This window comes from Barbus barbus (assembly GCF_936440315.1).
Source record: "Barbus barbus genome assembly, chromosome: 2".
In the NCBI taxonomy this organism is placed as follows: Eukaryota; Metazoa; Chordata; class Actinopteri; order Cypriniformes; family Cyprinidae; genus Barbus; species Barbus barbus.
Window position 1 is genome coordinate 34,823,558 of NC_136730.1, and position 15,930 is coordinate 34,839,487.

A 15,930-nucleotide genomic window follows, 5' to 3' on the forward strand; every position below is an offset into this window, starting at 1 on the left:
TTTGAAGAGTAAATTTTTGAACTGGTCATGGCACAGTGTAGAGTTGGTCCCGAGACCACAAATTTGGTAAGATTACTATTCATTACCATTACTACAAGTAGAACATGTTCACAATTCAAGCAAAGTCCCTTTCAAGGACAATCCGTTCACTCGGCCGCCATATTTGCAACGTCTCCAGGAAGCTCAAACAAGACCAAGTCCTATCTAAATGAATGGGGGAATCCTGAAATCTCAAAAACTGCTCGCTGAACTCACGATTAAATTACATATTTCAAATCAGCAACAAAATGTGAAATGAACTGCTCCATGAATGTTGTTTCTTATGTTCAAATACCGTTTAAAAAGTGTATTTTTCAGGCTAGACCCGCCAATGCGCATGCGTAGTTCCAACGCGCTAATGACTGTGCATGCGCATTGGCTGCTCTAGCCTCCGGTTTCTATGGGAACCGGAGCTTCTAACAAAGCCACTAGAAGGCAAGCCTGCAACCATTAGCCGAAAAAGCATAACATCTAATGCTAACGCTTCCGGTCTCTGCTTCTAACGGCCACTGCAGTGACGCAATGACTTTACCAATCAACGATTGGCTCTTTCATTTAGAAGGCCTAAAGAAAAACCTACCCTTTAGAAACCTACCCCCTGGATCTTTGTTCTGCAGTGAGGGGCTACTGGATTAAGGCCCAATCCCAACTCTAATTTATACCCCTTCACCAAGGGATGGGGTGAAAATATTCCCCTAAGAATTGGGACACCACTAATATGCCGTCATGCGTCGTCTAGCTTCTACAATAAACACACCTATACTGGTGTGCATTAGAGCCTTACCGTTCTATATTAATATGCTGCTTACTGAGACACTTATTGAGTCATTTATATATAAAAGAAACAAAAGAGGGCCTAAAACACTTCCCTGAGGGACTCCATTTTTAACCAAAGTTTCCTCAGAAAGAACCCCAACGATTTCTACCCTCTGAACTCTCCCAGTTAAATAAGAATTCAACCAGGCTATCACTTTACTTGAAAAACCCATCACACTTAACTTGTCTAAAAGTATTGAATGATTTACTGTGTCAAACGCTTTCTGGAGGTCTGAAAGTACCATACCACACATTTTACCTTCATCTATCTGCATCCTTATAAAATCTGTTAAATTTGTAAAGAAATATCAGTCGAATAAGATTTCCTAAAACCTGACTGAAAATCATAAATTAAGCTACTCTTACTTAAATACTCATACATCTGTTTACACAATTCTTTCTAAAAAGTTTCAGGCCACACTAAGAATGGAAATTGGACGATAGTTTCCAGGATCACATCTGTTACCTTTTTTGAATAACGGAATGATTTTAGCCAACTTCATATCAGATGGAAATATACTATTTTCCAAGGAAAGATTAACAATAAATGTAATAGTTGGAGCTATAATATCTGCAGCATCTCTTAATAATCTAGATGGAATATCGTCCTACCCAGTTGACTTAGAAACTTGAAGCTCTTCAAGCATTTTAGTAATTTGATTTACACTAACTTTAGCAAAAGAAAAACTGTTTGGCAACACCCCTTGTTTTGAATAAAAACTCTTAACAAAATCAATCCCATAATTTCCTTTGGACAGAGGAAGCTTATCAACTAGACTATTAGCAATTAATTAAAAGAATGAATAAAATTTATTAGCAACTTTATTTTTATCAAATTCTATCTTGCCATCAATATCTAAACCTACATTTTGATACAGAAAATTTTGATTTACCAATTGATTGGAATCTATTCAACACCTTCCATAGAGATTTAGGATCTTCTTTGTTTTCTAGAATTTGTTCTTTAATAAAATTACATTTTGCCTCCTTTATATTTTTCTGTCCTAAGTTTCTAAGTGCTTTAAATTTTAGATAGCCTTCCTGATTCTTAGTTCTCCTATAAATCTAAAGAGCCCTAATATAATATTTCTAATATTTTCCCTAATATTTTCTGATCCATCTAAGGACTAGCTCTTTGCGTAACTCTCGCCTGTCTAAGGGGGGGCAATTTTGTCCACTACTTTAAGAAATAAAACTTTCTTAAAAGTTAAAAAAAAAAAAAAAAAAAAATTCCAAGCATCATCAACTATTGAGATATTTTGAATATCATTCCAATTAACTATTTTAAGATGGTCTTTAAATACTTCAATATTATATTTTTTAACGATCTAATTCGTACTGTTTTATGATTGCTAAATCTTATTTTACTACGTTTTCTTGTACAAAAAATGATATTATGATCACTGATACCATATTCAACTACTCCCTTCTGGGAAATATTTTTTTCATCGGATACCAAAATAAGATCAATGATACTTGCCCCACCTTCCCAAACTCTAGTAGATTTGTTTATTATTTTGGTTAAATGGAATGATTGGCATAATGACTGCAAATATTTAAAATGATCCCATGTTCTATTAGATATGTTTGTTTTAAAATCCCCCATAATAAAACATTCTTTTGCCAAATAATCATTATTATTGTTCAGAACAAACTCCAAGTCCCTCGTAAAAATTATTTTGACTGGGTGGACGATAACAAACTCCAAAGAGTATAGGCTTAGTCGCAGGCAACAATAAATCCAAGAACAATAACTCCTGCTCCACATTAATGTCTAACATATTAAAATTAATATCAATCTTATAAAAATACAAACACCTCCTCCTTGTCTATTTAGATCCTTCATTATAATTATCTACTTGTATTTCATTATTAGTTACAGATGAATCTAGCCATGTTTCTGTTAAACAAAAAATCCCCACTTTACAATTCTTAAGTAAGCACCTTATTTCATCGATCTTAGGTAACAAACTTCTTATATTTAAGTGCACAAAATGTAGACCTTTTGTGTTAAAATAGTCCCCAAACAAATCGACACAACCTCTTGATGCTAGAAGAGACTCTTCATCAAAGCTCTTATCGTGTTCGGCGCCCTTCTGATCCACGAGACGTCCTCCCCGGCAAACTGTCCTCTCCAAACTAGACCTCACAGCCGCCTCATCGTCCATCACGACCACGCCATCATCCATGAAAAGGTGGGATATATTATTAGCCATGGTGTTAATATTTGGAGCCCTGTCACTGCATGACACTCGTACCTGTACAACAGCGGAGTTCCGTTCGGCCAAGTACGATCCAGAATCCAAAATTGACAATAACAGGCATAGGATGATAACGAATTTTCCAGCGTTGGAGTGGTGTTTTGAGATCGAGGGCCTGGATGAGTTTAAATGTAATAGGATAAAGATAATATTCCGCCCGTAGCCAATAGATATCACATCGCATCTTTCTTCAGATAAAACATTAAAGCGGACAAGTATTAGGATGACTGGAAAAGATGAGTTTAGAGACTTCTGCCTCAGAGAGTGGAGAGAAGGATGTGAACGAGTGTATGTTTGCTGGTAAGATGTGTTTAATAGATTGTGGTGTGGAAAATTGTGAAGTGAGGTTTGTAATTTTATTAATGAAGAATGTGGCAAAGTCGTCAGCTGTTAGAGTTGATGAAGGAGGGGGAGGAGGAGGACAAAGGAGGGAGGAAAATGTTTTAAAGAGCATGGGAGAGTTAGGCGAATTGTTAATTTTGTCATGATAGTTTGTCCTTTTAGCAGTGGAGACATTAGCAGAGAAGTCAGAGAGGAGTGATCAATATAAATTAAGGTCAGTAGGATTTTGTGATTTGCGCCATATTCTTTCTGCAGCCCTGAGTTTAGAACGATGTTCGCGGAAAACGCCAGATAGCCAAGGGGCAGAAGGGGTGGTATGGGCCGGCCTGGAAGATAAGGGGCAGAAAGTATCTAAACAAGACGTCAGAGTGGAACAGAAAGTATCAGTAGCACTGTTAGCATCAAGAGATGATAACTGTTTAGGGGGAGGAAACGAAGATGAAACCATAGCAGATAGCCGGGAGGGTGAGAGTGAGCGTAAGTTACGTCGAAAAGTGACATGTGGAGGGGTATGTGATGTGTCAGGAATCATGTTGAGGTTAAGAGTGAGGAAGAAGTGATCCGAGGTGTGCAGTGGAGTAACCAGCACATGATAAGTGGAGCAGTGTCCTGTGTAAATAAGGTCCAGTTGGTTGCCTGATTTGTGAGTAGCCGTAGTTAACACTATTTTGAGATCAAAAGAGGCAAGTAGAGTGTGGAAGTCTGCAGCCTGAGGTTTATGGTTAAGCCTGAGGTTAAGTCTCCAAGTATAACTAAGGGAGTACCATCCTCAGGAAAGGTTGAGAACAACCTGGAATCAATGACTCATAATGCCCATATTCAAGTGTGGAGACAAATCAGACCCAAACAATTACAGAGGCATTTGTGTAAGCAGTAATCTATATTGGCCAGGATTTCTATATTGCTTTGATTCAAAGTACCTCGAGAGCGTTTTGAAAAAAAAAGGACGCAATGTCATACGCCGATCAATCTGCACACACACACAAAGCCAAATACTAGTAGATATTAGGGATGGGCGATATATCGCATGCAATATGCATGCGCATCTCGTCAGTAAAGCCGGTTCCTTGATTAGCGCTAAATCTCCATCACCTGTTTTCAAATGGAGCGGCATTTAATACACAGAGCCGTAGTTCACTGACAAGCTACGCAATTTGCGTTCATTGTCGAAGGCGATATATCTGCAATAATGAAAGCGAAATTGCGTAGCTTGTCAGTGAACTACGCCTTCGTGTATTAAATGCCGCTCCATTTGAAAACAGGTGATGGAGATTTAGCGCTAATCAAGGAACCGGCTTTACCATCGCCCATCCCTACTAGATATTTTAGGCAATATAGAAATCAACACTTAGAACAAAGTTGAAAAGATTTAGTAGGGCCAATCTTAATTTGTGCTCTGTGTTCTTGAGCATTTTGTTGAGGATGCCATCTGGTCCACTTGCTTTTTTTGTTTTTTAGGGCCTGGATTTTATCAATCAGTTCATTTTCTGTAATGGGGTAGTCTAATGGGTTTTGATATTTACCAATTGTACGTTCCATATGAATAATCTTTTTCATATTTTTGGGTTTGTTCTTGGTCTAAATCAAACCATTTTTAATTTTCTTGTGTGGTTTTATGGATTTTCTTAGAGGATGTGAGGTTAGATAAATTGGCCAAATATTCTCTACAGCTAGATTGACACCATCTCAATTGTGAGGTTAAATTCTGCCTAGAAAGTTGTCTGTAAGCATACTTTTGGATGGCCATTTGCTGTCACATATTTTTCTGTGCTGTTTTGTGCCCATCTGTAATTCTCTCTAATGTTGTACAGCTTACTGGGCTGTGAGCGTATGTTCGTATTTTATAGAGAATAGGTGAGTTGGCCTCCTGGGTAACAATAAAACATTCTCTGTCTTTATTCTCAACTTCATATTCTCTGTTTTTCTGTGTAGGGGCATCACCATTCCAGAGCATGCCATTCCTGGCTCAAGGTTATGCTGTCCACAGCCATTTCACCACCCAGCCAGGTAAGGAAGCCCCCTTACGTTTTTTTTTTTTTTTATAACATTCATCACATTGATATTAATGCGGCATTTTCTAAAACATTTCAGCTTCACTTTACATCTTTTCTGGCCAGAAATATGTCATACATTAGTATTGTGCTATTTTATCTCAACAATATCGGTCCATCATTCCTTGTTTCCTCAATTGAACTTCACAGGATTCATCCCTAGTGCTAGTATCCCCCTCCAGAAACAGCTTGAACATGCCAATCAGCAGTCCGGCTTTACTGACTCTGTAAGTACTCACTGAGACTCATTTGGAAAATATTGGGAAGCAAGGTCTAACTTCCATGAGAAAATGTATTGTTTATATGTGTGTACTGCAGATGGTTGTGGATGGTACTTATTAGGGGTTGGAGAAAAAATCAATCCATCGATGTATCGCGATTCTCTCTCCAACGATTCTGGATTTTCCTTACAAATGCTTTATGAAGTCATCATTTATGTGGCTTGGAATGCAGTGGACTTATATATTTAAAATATGAACCTCACAAACAGAAGGCTGCTTTCAATTTCAAATGCTGATGCGTGCTTTGTGTAGACTGCTCACGCATGCGGCTATAAGTGGTTTAATATACTTGCGTCTCAAAATGGTTTTATGACGCAAAATGAATGTAAACACAGCCAGTTATGTCTTAAGGGATTAAACAGACAGGACAAACCACATTACTTCTTATATTTCAAAAGAGATCTGTGTGAATGCAGCTTAATTGATCTCCCGCTGTCTATGATGTCATAATAAAAAACAACAGTAAAGATGAAGAAAAATCATTCACAGTTCTTGAATGGAAAACGTTCAGATAATCATAAATACTGAAAGAACTCTTTGTTTGTTGTTTGTTATATGTTTCTATGCTCCTCTTTATTATTTGCTACTTGTATATTTTGAAGTTAGTTTAAAATTCTTAACATACAACTGTTTTAATTTTTTTTTAATTATTTTAAAAAAGTGCTTAATTACTTATGTAAGGATATGTAAATGTTAGGATTAAAAAAAACTCAAGTCGGTAAACTAATTAATTAATAAGGGGGGAAAAAATAGATCAAGAATCGTTCTGGAATCGGATTGAGCCTCCCAGAATCGGAATCGGATCGAATCGTGAGGTGACTAAAGATTCCCACCCCTAGTACTTATTTGTGTGTATTGTCCTTAATAGGCTGGTCTTAGACCCATCCATCCACAGGCTTTACATGTGAGTGCAACCGGTCTGATGCCCACTCCATCCATGGCTGTCCAGATCCCTGCTGCCAAGGTGAGCTCACTAACCTACATTGAAACTTTCTAAATGTCCATCATTGGATACCCAGGTGAAAAAAGTGCAGTAAAATACACTTTATTTCAGTACACTTCCAAAATGTACTTAAAGTGCTCTATTTTCATGCACTAGTTTTGTTCTTAATTTACTACAAATATTCTTTAGTACTTAAGATAATCTTAAGAACATCCAACTGTGCTATTTTTGGACACCATGAATATGAACTAAAATGAGCTTTTAACATACTTTCTCTGTAAAATAAAATGTATTGTTACCACTTGTATTTCAATTGAAACCATCTTTCATAAACTTTTAAATATACTCATAATACAGAGCAAATACACTTATTAATTATTTAAACTATAAGATTAATATATAAAGAATATATACAAAATGTATTTATAATGTATTGCCCACATATCTTTATAGATTAAATAATTCATTTCAAATGCATTGTAATTGACCTTTCGGCAAAACCCGCCCTCCTAAGTTACTGTTGCTATCCCCGACAAACAATCCGCTCTCACACTACACGTCATGTTCTCATGCAGTGAAAAATACATCGCAGAGCAAAGAGGAAACTAACACACTGCCAGAGAAGACAGAGCAGGTTACTTGTGGTATGAAACAAGGTCTCAGGACTCTCAGCTTTTAATATTGTAATTTTTAAAGAAATTGAAACAAATACTGTTTTGTGTCTCTTTAATGTGCCGTGACAGATCGCTGTATTGCCTCAGTTCAAACACGAGAACCGATCGTCTTTTCATATTTACGTAAAGCACGAAATGAACATGAATAAACGTCAGAAAGTATTTTATTTCAACATTTTAAGCTTAAGTGCACCAAAGTTAATCTACTCTCCTATCTGATTTGTGGTTGAGGCTAGAAGGGATACAGCTGCAGCTACTGGGCATGCGCATTTACATATTTTCCGAGCCGACATGTAATATATGTGATCAATATAACTTGAAACCTATGAAAATGGTTTTAAAAAGCACATGGTGTCATAGTTTCATCACTTTAAAGGTGCAGTGTGTAATATTTAGGAGGATCTATTGACAGAAATGCAATATAATATATATAACTATGTTTTCAGAGGTGTATAAAGACCTTACATAATGAACCGTTATGTTTTTATTAACTTAGAATGAGCCATTTATATCTACATACACCACGGGTCCCTTTACATGGAAGTCGCCACCATGTTTGTACAGTAGCCCTTAATAACTGTCACCGTCCCGTATACGGGATGCCTAACTTTACTTCAATATATTACCATTAAATCCTAATCTAATCATGAAAAACAATATATCGTTGAAAAGGACCAAGACTTCTAAATTGATATTTTACCACTGTTTGTTGTTAAAAATTATGTAGGAGCATTAATAGATTAATTTATGACAGGAGCGCACCTCAAAACCTATACACCATAACAGGAGCTCTGACCTTTGACACAAAAATTCTATTTGTTTCCTTTTTTTCCTATCACATGTTTTAGTAATAATCATATATTATATATCATTTGAAAGCTTAAAATCTCAAAATTCATCCTGTGAAAACAGTTCTGAAATCGGATATTGCGATACCATAGAAATGATACTTTAAAATTGTTTAGTGGGAGGTATCATATTCCAAACATATTACGGTCTTATAGAATCAACACTTTTTATAATCTTGACAAAATACATATCATCGGAAAGGTCCATATTTGGTGGTTATTTTGTGATAGGAGTAACACTGAGAGAGAAATTGATACATTTGTGACAGAAAAATGCATAAAAAAATTCTATGGGGTTTGAATGGCACCTGGTGGCTGTTTGTGGTATAACGCCTTAACAAAATTGCATAGTAACCTAAAATTTTTTTCATATCAACTTCAAATTTGGAACACAACTTATTTAGACATATGGCTTTAATTTTATGCCAAATTTGTATCAAAACATATTTTGTGAAATATTTATTTTATATAATATAAAATAATAATAGTACCCTACATTTTATTTACAGTAAATTTAACTTTTTTTTTACTTTAATTTTTTGAAATGATCTCACTTCTGCAATAATCTGCTGATTGTCTTCTTTAAAAAGAGACCAACCTTAGGTATTCAAAAGCATTCATGAAGTATAACAATTTAACTTTTAAATAGTGCACTTTCAAGTCTGTTTTCAAAAAGGGGGGTGACAGTTAAGGGGTTAAAGAACAGAGCGCATTTCGTCACTGTGTTGTTCTTGCGAATAAAACACTGACACGATGATGAACAAGTAACAATAATATTCGCAATAACATATCGATTTATTGAATAACTATGTAACTGTAATTCCTTAATTTACCTTTGTAAAGAAACCTCATTGCTGGCTACTCTCTTCTGTCTCAGACTGTCGGCCACCGTAGACTCTCTAAAGGGAGGGGTGAGCAGGGGACTGAGCCGTTGGTTGAAATTCGCAACCTCAAACATTAGATGCTGCTAAAATTTACACACTACACCTTTAAAGTGTCCCAGAGAACATCTTTTTGCAGTTAAGGACCTGTCATAGTTTAATGCATGGGAAGATGACATTAAGCAAAGCGAGTTTAGCTGCATTGAAAACAGATGAGTGCACATGTGCATATACACCTCCTGATTTGGGCGAAGTTTACGGGATTTTGTCCACAGAATGATAAGAGCAGCACACATTATTTTATTATTTCACACAGTATTTTAACTACAAGCCATGCATACAGTGCCAGACATGGACAGATTTTTGGTATGCAACAACAGCACAGCTTAACCCTGCGCACATTTTTATATTTAGTTATATTGAAAAAGTTTCAATTCAGTCAATCTTTTTTACCCCATTTTAACATGGATTTCTATGGAGACCAGCCGTAGCTGTCAGGCAAGATGAAGGGTGGGGAGAACGCTTAGTTGAGCATTGCACATTTCAAAATCGAAACCCGGTGCGGGTGTTTTTATATCACTGTATTTCTGATGGAAACCGACTGTTTTCAGAAAATGTAGTATGTTATTTTCATTTCATCTTGCATGTATTGTCTGATAAAACGGCGTTTGTGAGCAGAGCTCTGCTTTGTGTACAGCGTTATCCAACAGCACCTCCCGCTGGCAGAGAATTAATTTGCATATACAGTGCCCTCCATAAGTATGGGAACAGTAAAGACAAAATTGCTCTGTTGGCTGTGGAGTCAAGACATTTGCAAATATGATTCAAAGATGAATATGAGACAAAACTACAGAATGTCACATTTTATTATAAGCCGTTTCAACACATACATGTTTTACCAAATAAAAAGAATAGCACTTTTAGAGTTCATCCCACTCATTGATGTGAGCATAAGTATTGGGACAGTTGAACATAAGGCAGATATAAAAAATTAAAAGCTATTATTTAGTTGCAGATCCCTTGCGCACAATCACAGCAGTGAGTCTGTGACCCATAGACATCACCAGACTCTTGGTCTCATCCTTTGAAATACTTTTCAGATCAGGTAGTTGTTGGTTGCTGGTGGTTTCCAAACTCTTGATTTCTCCATGCCCTTTGTTTTTGCTATAGCTCTAATTGACTTACTCTTTTCTTTTAGCATCCAAATTGCTTGCTTTTCTCTCAAAGTCAGATCCCTCGTCTTTATCCTGGTTTGTGTGCGTCATCATCGAATGCAAGATTCAGAATGCAGAAGTAATGGATATAACTGATACGACACTTTCCCTGCTTTTAATATCTGAAGAATTAATGCAACAGGACACAGCTGATCACTTAGAAAGACCTGTGAGGCAACTGTTCCAATACTTATGCTCACATCAGATAGTCAGAAACTCTAAAAGTGCTGAACTTCTTAGCTGGTAAAACATCTATGAGTTGAATCACCCAATAATAAAATGTGACATTCTGTAGTTTTGTCTCATATTCATCTTTTAGTCATATTTATAAATGGCTTGACTCCACAGCCAACAGAGCAATTTTGTCTTTACTGTTCCAATACTTATGGAGGGCACTGTGTATATATGTATGTGTGTGTGTGTGTGTGTGTGTGTATATATATATCATATATATATATCATACACACACACACAGTGAGCTCAATAAGTATTTGATCACTGTGATTTTGCAAGTTCTCACTTAGAAATCATGGAGGGGTCTACAATTTTCAGCATAGGTGCATTTCTACTGTGAGAGACAGAATCTAAAAATAAAAATCCGGAAATCACATTGTATGATTTTTTTTTAACAATTTATTTGTGAATTACTGTGTCAAATAAGTATTTGATCACTTGGGTCAAATTTTTTTAATATTTGGTACAGAAGCCTTTGTTAACAATTACAGAGGTCAAACGGTTCCTGTAGTTCTTCACCAGGTTTGCACACACTGCAGGAGGGATTTTGGCCTACTCCTCCATACAGATCTTCTCTAGATCTGTCAGGTTTCGGGGCTGTTGCTGAGCAACATGGAGTTTCATGCAAACTTCAGACGGGCCTGGACATGGGCTGACTTAGGCAGGGGAACCTTCCGTGCGATGCAAGATTTTAAACCATGATGTCTTAGTGTATTACTGATAATAGCCTTGGAAACGATGGTCCCAGCTCTCTTCACGGCATTGACCAGCTCCTCCCGTGTAGTTCTGGGCTGATTCTTCACCATTCTTAGCATCATTGATACCCCACGAGGAGAGATCTTCCGTGGGGCCCCAGTCCAAGGGACATTGACAGTCATCATTAGCCTCTTCCATTTTCTGACAATTGCTCCAACAGTTGTTCTTTTTTCACCAAGCTGCTTGGCAATTGCCCCGTAGCCCTTTCCAGCTTTGTGAAGGTCTACAATTTTGTCTCTTGTGTCTTTTGACAGCTCTTTGGTTTTGCCCATGTTGCTACTTAGACTTTGGCTGATTTTTGGGGTGCACAGGTGTCTTTATGACAGCTAGCGACCTCAAACAGTTGCTACTAATTTAGAATCATGAGCAGAGTGTAGCTGGACTATTTAAAAGCAAAATAACAGGTCTTTGAGGGTCAGAAATCTGGCGGATAAGCAAGTGATCAAATACTTGTTTGAAAGTGAAAAGTGAAGTGACATTCAGCCAAGTATGGTGACCCATACTCGGAATTCGTGCTCTGCATTTAACCCATCCAACGTGCACACACACAGCAGTGAACACACACACACACACCGTGAACACACACCCGGAGCAGTGGGCAGCCATTTATGCTGCGGCGCCCGGGGAGCAGTTGGGGGTTCGGTGCCTTGCTCAAGGGCACCTCAGTCGTGATATTGAGAGTGGAGAGAGCGCTGGACATTCACTCCCCCCACCTACAATCCCTGCCGGCCCAAGACTCGAACCCGCAACCTTTGGATTACGAGTCCGACTCTCTAACCATTAGGCCACGACTTCCCCGATTTGACACAGTAATTCACAAATAAATTGTTAAAAAATCATACAATGTGATTTGTGGATTTTTATTTTTAGATTCTGTCTCTCACAGTGGAAATGCACCTATGCTGAAAATTGTAGACCCCTCCATGATTTCTAAGTAAGAGAACTTGCAAAATCACAGGGTTATCAAATACTTATTGACCTCACTGTGTGTGTATATATATATATATAATATATATGAAATTTTTAATTAAAACATGGAAATGTTGTGATCATTAATTAAAAAAATAAGAGTTTTAATAATTTTAATAGTAGCCTAGTAGTAGCAGTATGTACACTCTGCTGAACAATATTAATTTATTTCTGCCGCAGTGTCTTCCAAGTTAATCCGAACTTTTATTTTGACGGGTTTCCGGGAATACCTTTACAGTTCTGTGTGTATATGATATGACGCAAGTTTTACTCAAATCAAACGGTAAAATGCTCATGAAGTGACTCTCAGAGCAGTTCTAGAGCTGTTGTTCATGTGTTTATGTCCTCATTTAGTTAGACGGCAGACGCTGAAATGTCACGCGAGCTTCAGTCTGTGTCAAGTAAGCGAAACTGCGCGATATAGAGAGCAGACTGCTCCGTACGCTTTCGAATTGCTCTCGCGGATGTCAAACACTGATCAATCAGCACCGCGTCACTTCTAGTCAAACACACCTAGTGCTGCAGGCTTATTGGCTCACTGACGTTAATGAGATTAACCCCTTAGGTATCGAAACTTGGTACCGAACGACAAGACATTTTTCGATACTCTGTGGTATCGAGGCAATTCGGTCGGCGCCTAAAAAGTATCGAACTCGATACCCAGCCCTAGGCAGGTGTGATTGTGAGAGCGATGGTTCCTGGACGACTATGACCCACTTCCTGACAGCCTCCACTTTCTTTTCCTGTGGCATGATGAGTCCCTGGCCGATCTTGTACTTGTATTCTTGGTGGGGTCGGAGTATCACATCCATTAGCCTCTGAAATGTGGCGGGAGCCCCGTGAAGTCCGAACGGGAGAACCCGGTACTGCCAGTGGCCACTGGGGGTGCTGAAGGCCGTCTTTTCTGTAGACGAGGGTGACAGAGGCACCTGCCAGTAATCTTTGGTGAGGTCTAATGTGCATATGTACCTGGCCTTTCCCAATTGATCCAACAGTTCGTCCACTCGGGGCATGGTTCAACTTCCTGAAGTCATAGCAAAAGTGGAGGGTGTTATCGGGCTTGGGGACCATGACAATTGGGCTGGCCCAGGGGCTGCGAGATGGTTCGAAGACCCCCCAGTTCAAGCATCTTTTTCACCTCTTCCTCTATAGCCGGCGAGCCTCTAGTATATCCGGTAGGCCCGTTGTCAGACGACGACTCCAGGTGGTGTACGGATTTCATGGTGTATGACTGTTGTTCTGCCCGGGGTCTCGCTGAACACATCAGAAAACTGACTGACTAGGTGTTCCAGTTCGGTCTTCTGTGATCCTGACAGCTGAGGGTCGGCTTCCACGACCGGTGGTTGAGACTGGGCGAAGGCGGCGAGTTCTTCAGACCGGGCCATCCACTTCTTTAGTAAGTTTGTGGTAAATTTGTTCTACCCTTCTTCCTGGCTGGCGAACCCGATAGGTGACTGGACCCACCCGCTCCACTACTGTGTAGGGCACTTGCCAGGTGGCCAGGAATTTTGAGGCAGCTGTCGAGACCAAGACCATGATGCGGTCTCCTGGCTGGAACTCCCGGGTTTGGGCGGGCCGGTTGTAGAGTCTCTGCTGGGCGCTCTGGGCCATGACTAGGTGCTCCTGGACCAAGGACATCACTCGGTCGATCCTCTCTCTCATGTCCCGTATGTGCTCCACTAGGCTGCGGTTCTCCCAAGCTTCTCTGGCCACATCCAATAGACCTCGGGGATGTCTTCCAAATAGCAGCTCAAATGGTGTGAATCCTGTGGAGGCTTGTGGAATCTTCTTACTCCGAACAGCACGTACGGGATCATGAGGTCCCAGTCACGCCCGTCTTCGGCTACTACACTGCGGAGCATCTGCTTCAGGGTTTTATTGAATTTTTCCACCAAGCCGTTGGTTTGCAGGTAGTAAACAGATGTCTGCAGCTGTTTTACCTGTAGCAGCCGGCAGAGGTCCGCCATTACCCGGGACATGAATGGAGTGCCCTGGTCAGTCAGTACTTCCTTCGGAATTCCCGCCCGGCTGGCGAGTAGGAACAACTCCTTGGTGATGTTCTTTGCCGTGGCCTTGCGGAGGGGGATGGCCTCTGGATAGCGGGTGGCGTTGTCTAGGATGACGAATGTGCTCATGACCCCAGGCAGACTTCGGCAGCGGGCCTACCAGATTCATTCCGATCCGCTCAAAAGGCACCTCTATGACAGGCAGTGGAATTAGTGGGCTGGGGGAAGGACGACGAGGAGACGTTCTTTGGCAGGTAGGGCAAGCTTGACAGAACCTTTTGACCTCTCCATCTAGTCCAGGCCAGTGAAAACGATGCCGGATCCTCTGTACCGTGTTCACCACTCCCAGATGACCAGCCATGGGGTGAGAGTGGGCCAGCTCGATGACCGTCACCGTCTTGGTCCGGGGAACTACCAGCAGCAGTTTTCTTCCCCCTGCCTGTGGGCTACACAGTATAGCAGGCCATTGTTAATGACAAAGTGAGGGAGGGGATGTGGCGGCGGAAGTCGGTCCTCACCGTCGACTCGACGGACCTGTTCCCAGCAGTGTTCAGAAGGCAGTCGAACCCGGTGGCCAATCCCTCCCCAGCAGTAGCGGGACGGGTAGATCTGCCCCAATGCTGACCTCTATCAGCCAGGATCCATGTTCAGTCGAGATATGCACGGTGCGGGCTGGGACAATATCGTGTATTTCTGTGTACACACGTGATTGGTAGTGCTGTTCTGGTCCGGCCACGGTTTGACCACAGAGGGTTGGACTAGCGTGACCGAGCTGCCTGAGTCTAGCACTGCTGATACGGTCTTCGGGGGTTGCGGCGGTGACCGCACGATTTAGAATGCAGCCAGCCATTCACGCACGTGCAGGGGAGCCCAGGGGATCGCTGGGCATGGGCTCATCCATAACCTCGGGGTCCGCTGACCTGCTTACTGAGTGCCGGGTGCCTTCGAGCGGATGCCACTCCATCACCCTCCAGGGTGCCAGTCCTGCTCTCTCTCCGGCGTCTCGGGCGATGGATGCCTCGGCCAACTCGACCGCCTCCACCAGCTTGGCGATGTCCAGGGGGTTATGCATACTGACCCGGGCGTCTCTGTGTCCTGGGTAGGGCTCGTAGCAGTTAATCCACAGTCACTCTTTCGGCGACTTGTTCCGCCGACAGGGTCCCGGCGAGCAGCCATAGGTGAGCGAGGCATGCGAGCTGGGCAGCCTGGGATCGCACGGGCTTCCTCTCATCATAGGTCCACTGGTGAAAGTGCTGGGCCACACATCTTGGTGATAACCCCGCCCGGGCGAGTATCTCAGCCTTCAAATCATCATATCGTTGGTTTCGGGGACTTTGTAAAGAATAATAGGCTCGTTGCGCTTCCCCGGTCAGGAATGGAGCGATAATGCGAGCCCACTCTTCTCGGACCCAGCCCTCTCGGGACGCTGTCACCTCGAAGGTGTGTAGATAGGCTTCCACATCATCCTGGTCCGTTAGCCGTACCAGCAGTTGATGGGCCTTAACACCTGCATCTGGGAGAGGTAGGCGAGTATATTCCTGCCGAGCTGCCAACCTCTCTGTAAACTGCTGCTGCCGAGCATTTACTTTGGTGAGGCGGCGGATTATCTCTTCCA

At 41.0% G+C, this 15,930-nt stretch overlaps 1 protein-coding gene across 3 annotated transcripts in view; it reads left to right on the forward strand.

Moving 5' to 3' along the window:
• The window catches only part of LOC306885135 (G protein pathway suppressor 2-like), a 52,476-nt gene that overhangs the window by 19,289 nt on the left and 17,257 nt on the right, over window positions 1–15,930 (forward strand). For all 3 annotated transcript variants that reach the window (XM_079441486.1, XM_079441485.1, XM_079441487.1), the window contains 3 exons: window positions 5,391–5,465; window positions 5,660–5,736; window positions 6,659–6,754. In XM_079441486.1, coding sequence (XP_079297612.1) covers window positions 5,391–5,465; window positions 5,660–5,736; window positions 6,659–6,754 — 248 coding nt within the window. The remainder of the gene's footprint in view (window positions 1–5,390; window positions 5,466–5,659; window positions 5,737–6,658; window positions 6,755–15,930) is intronic.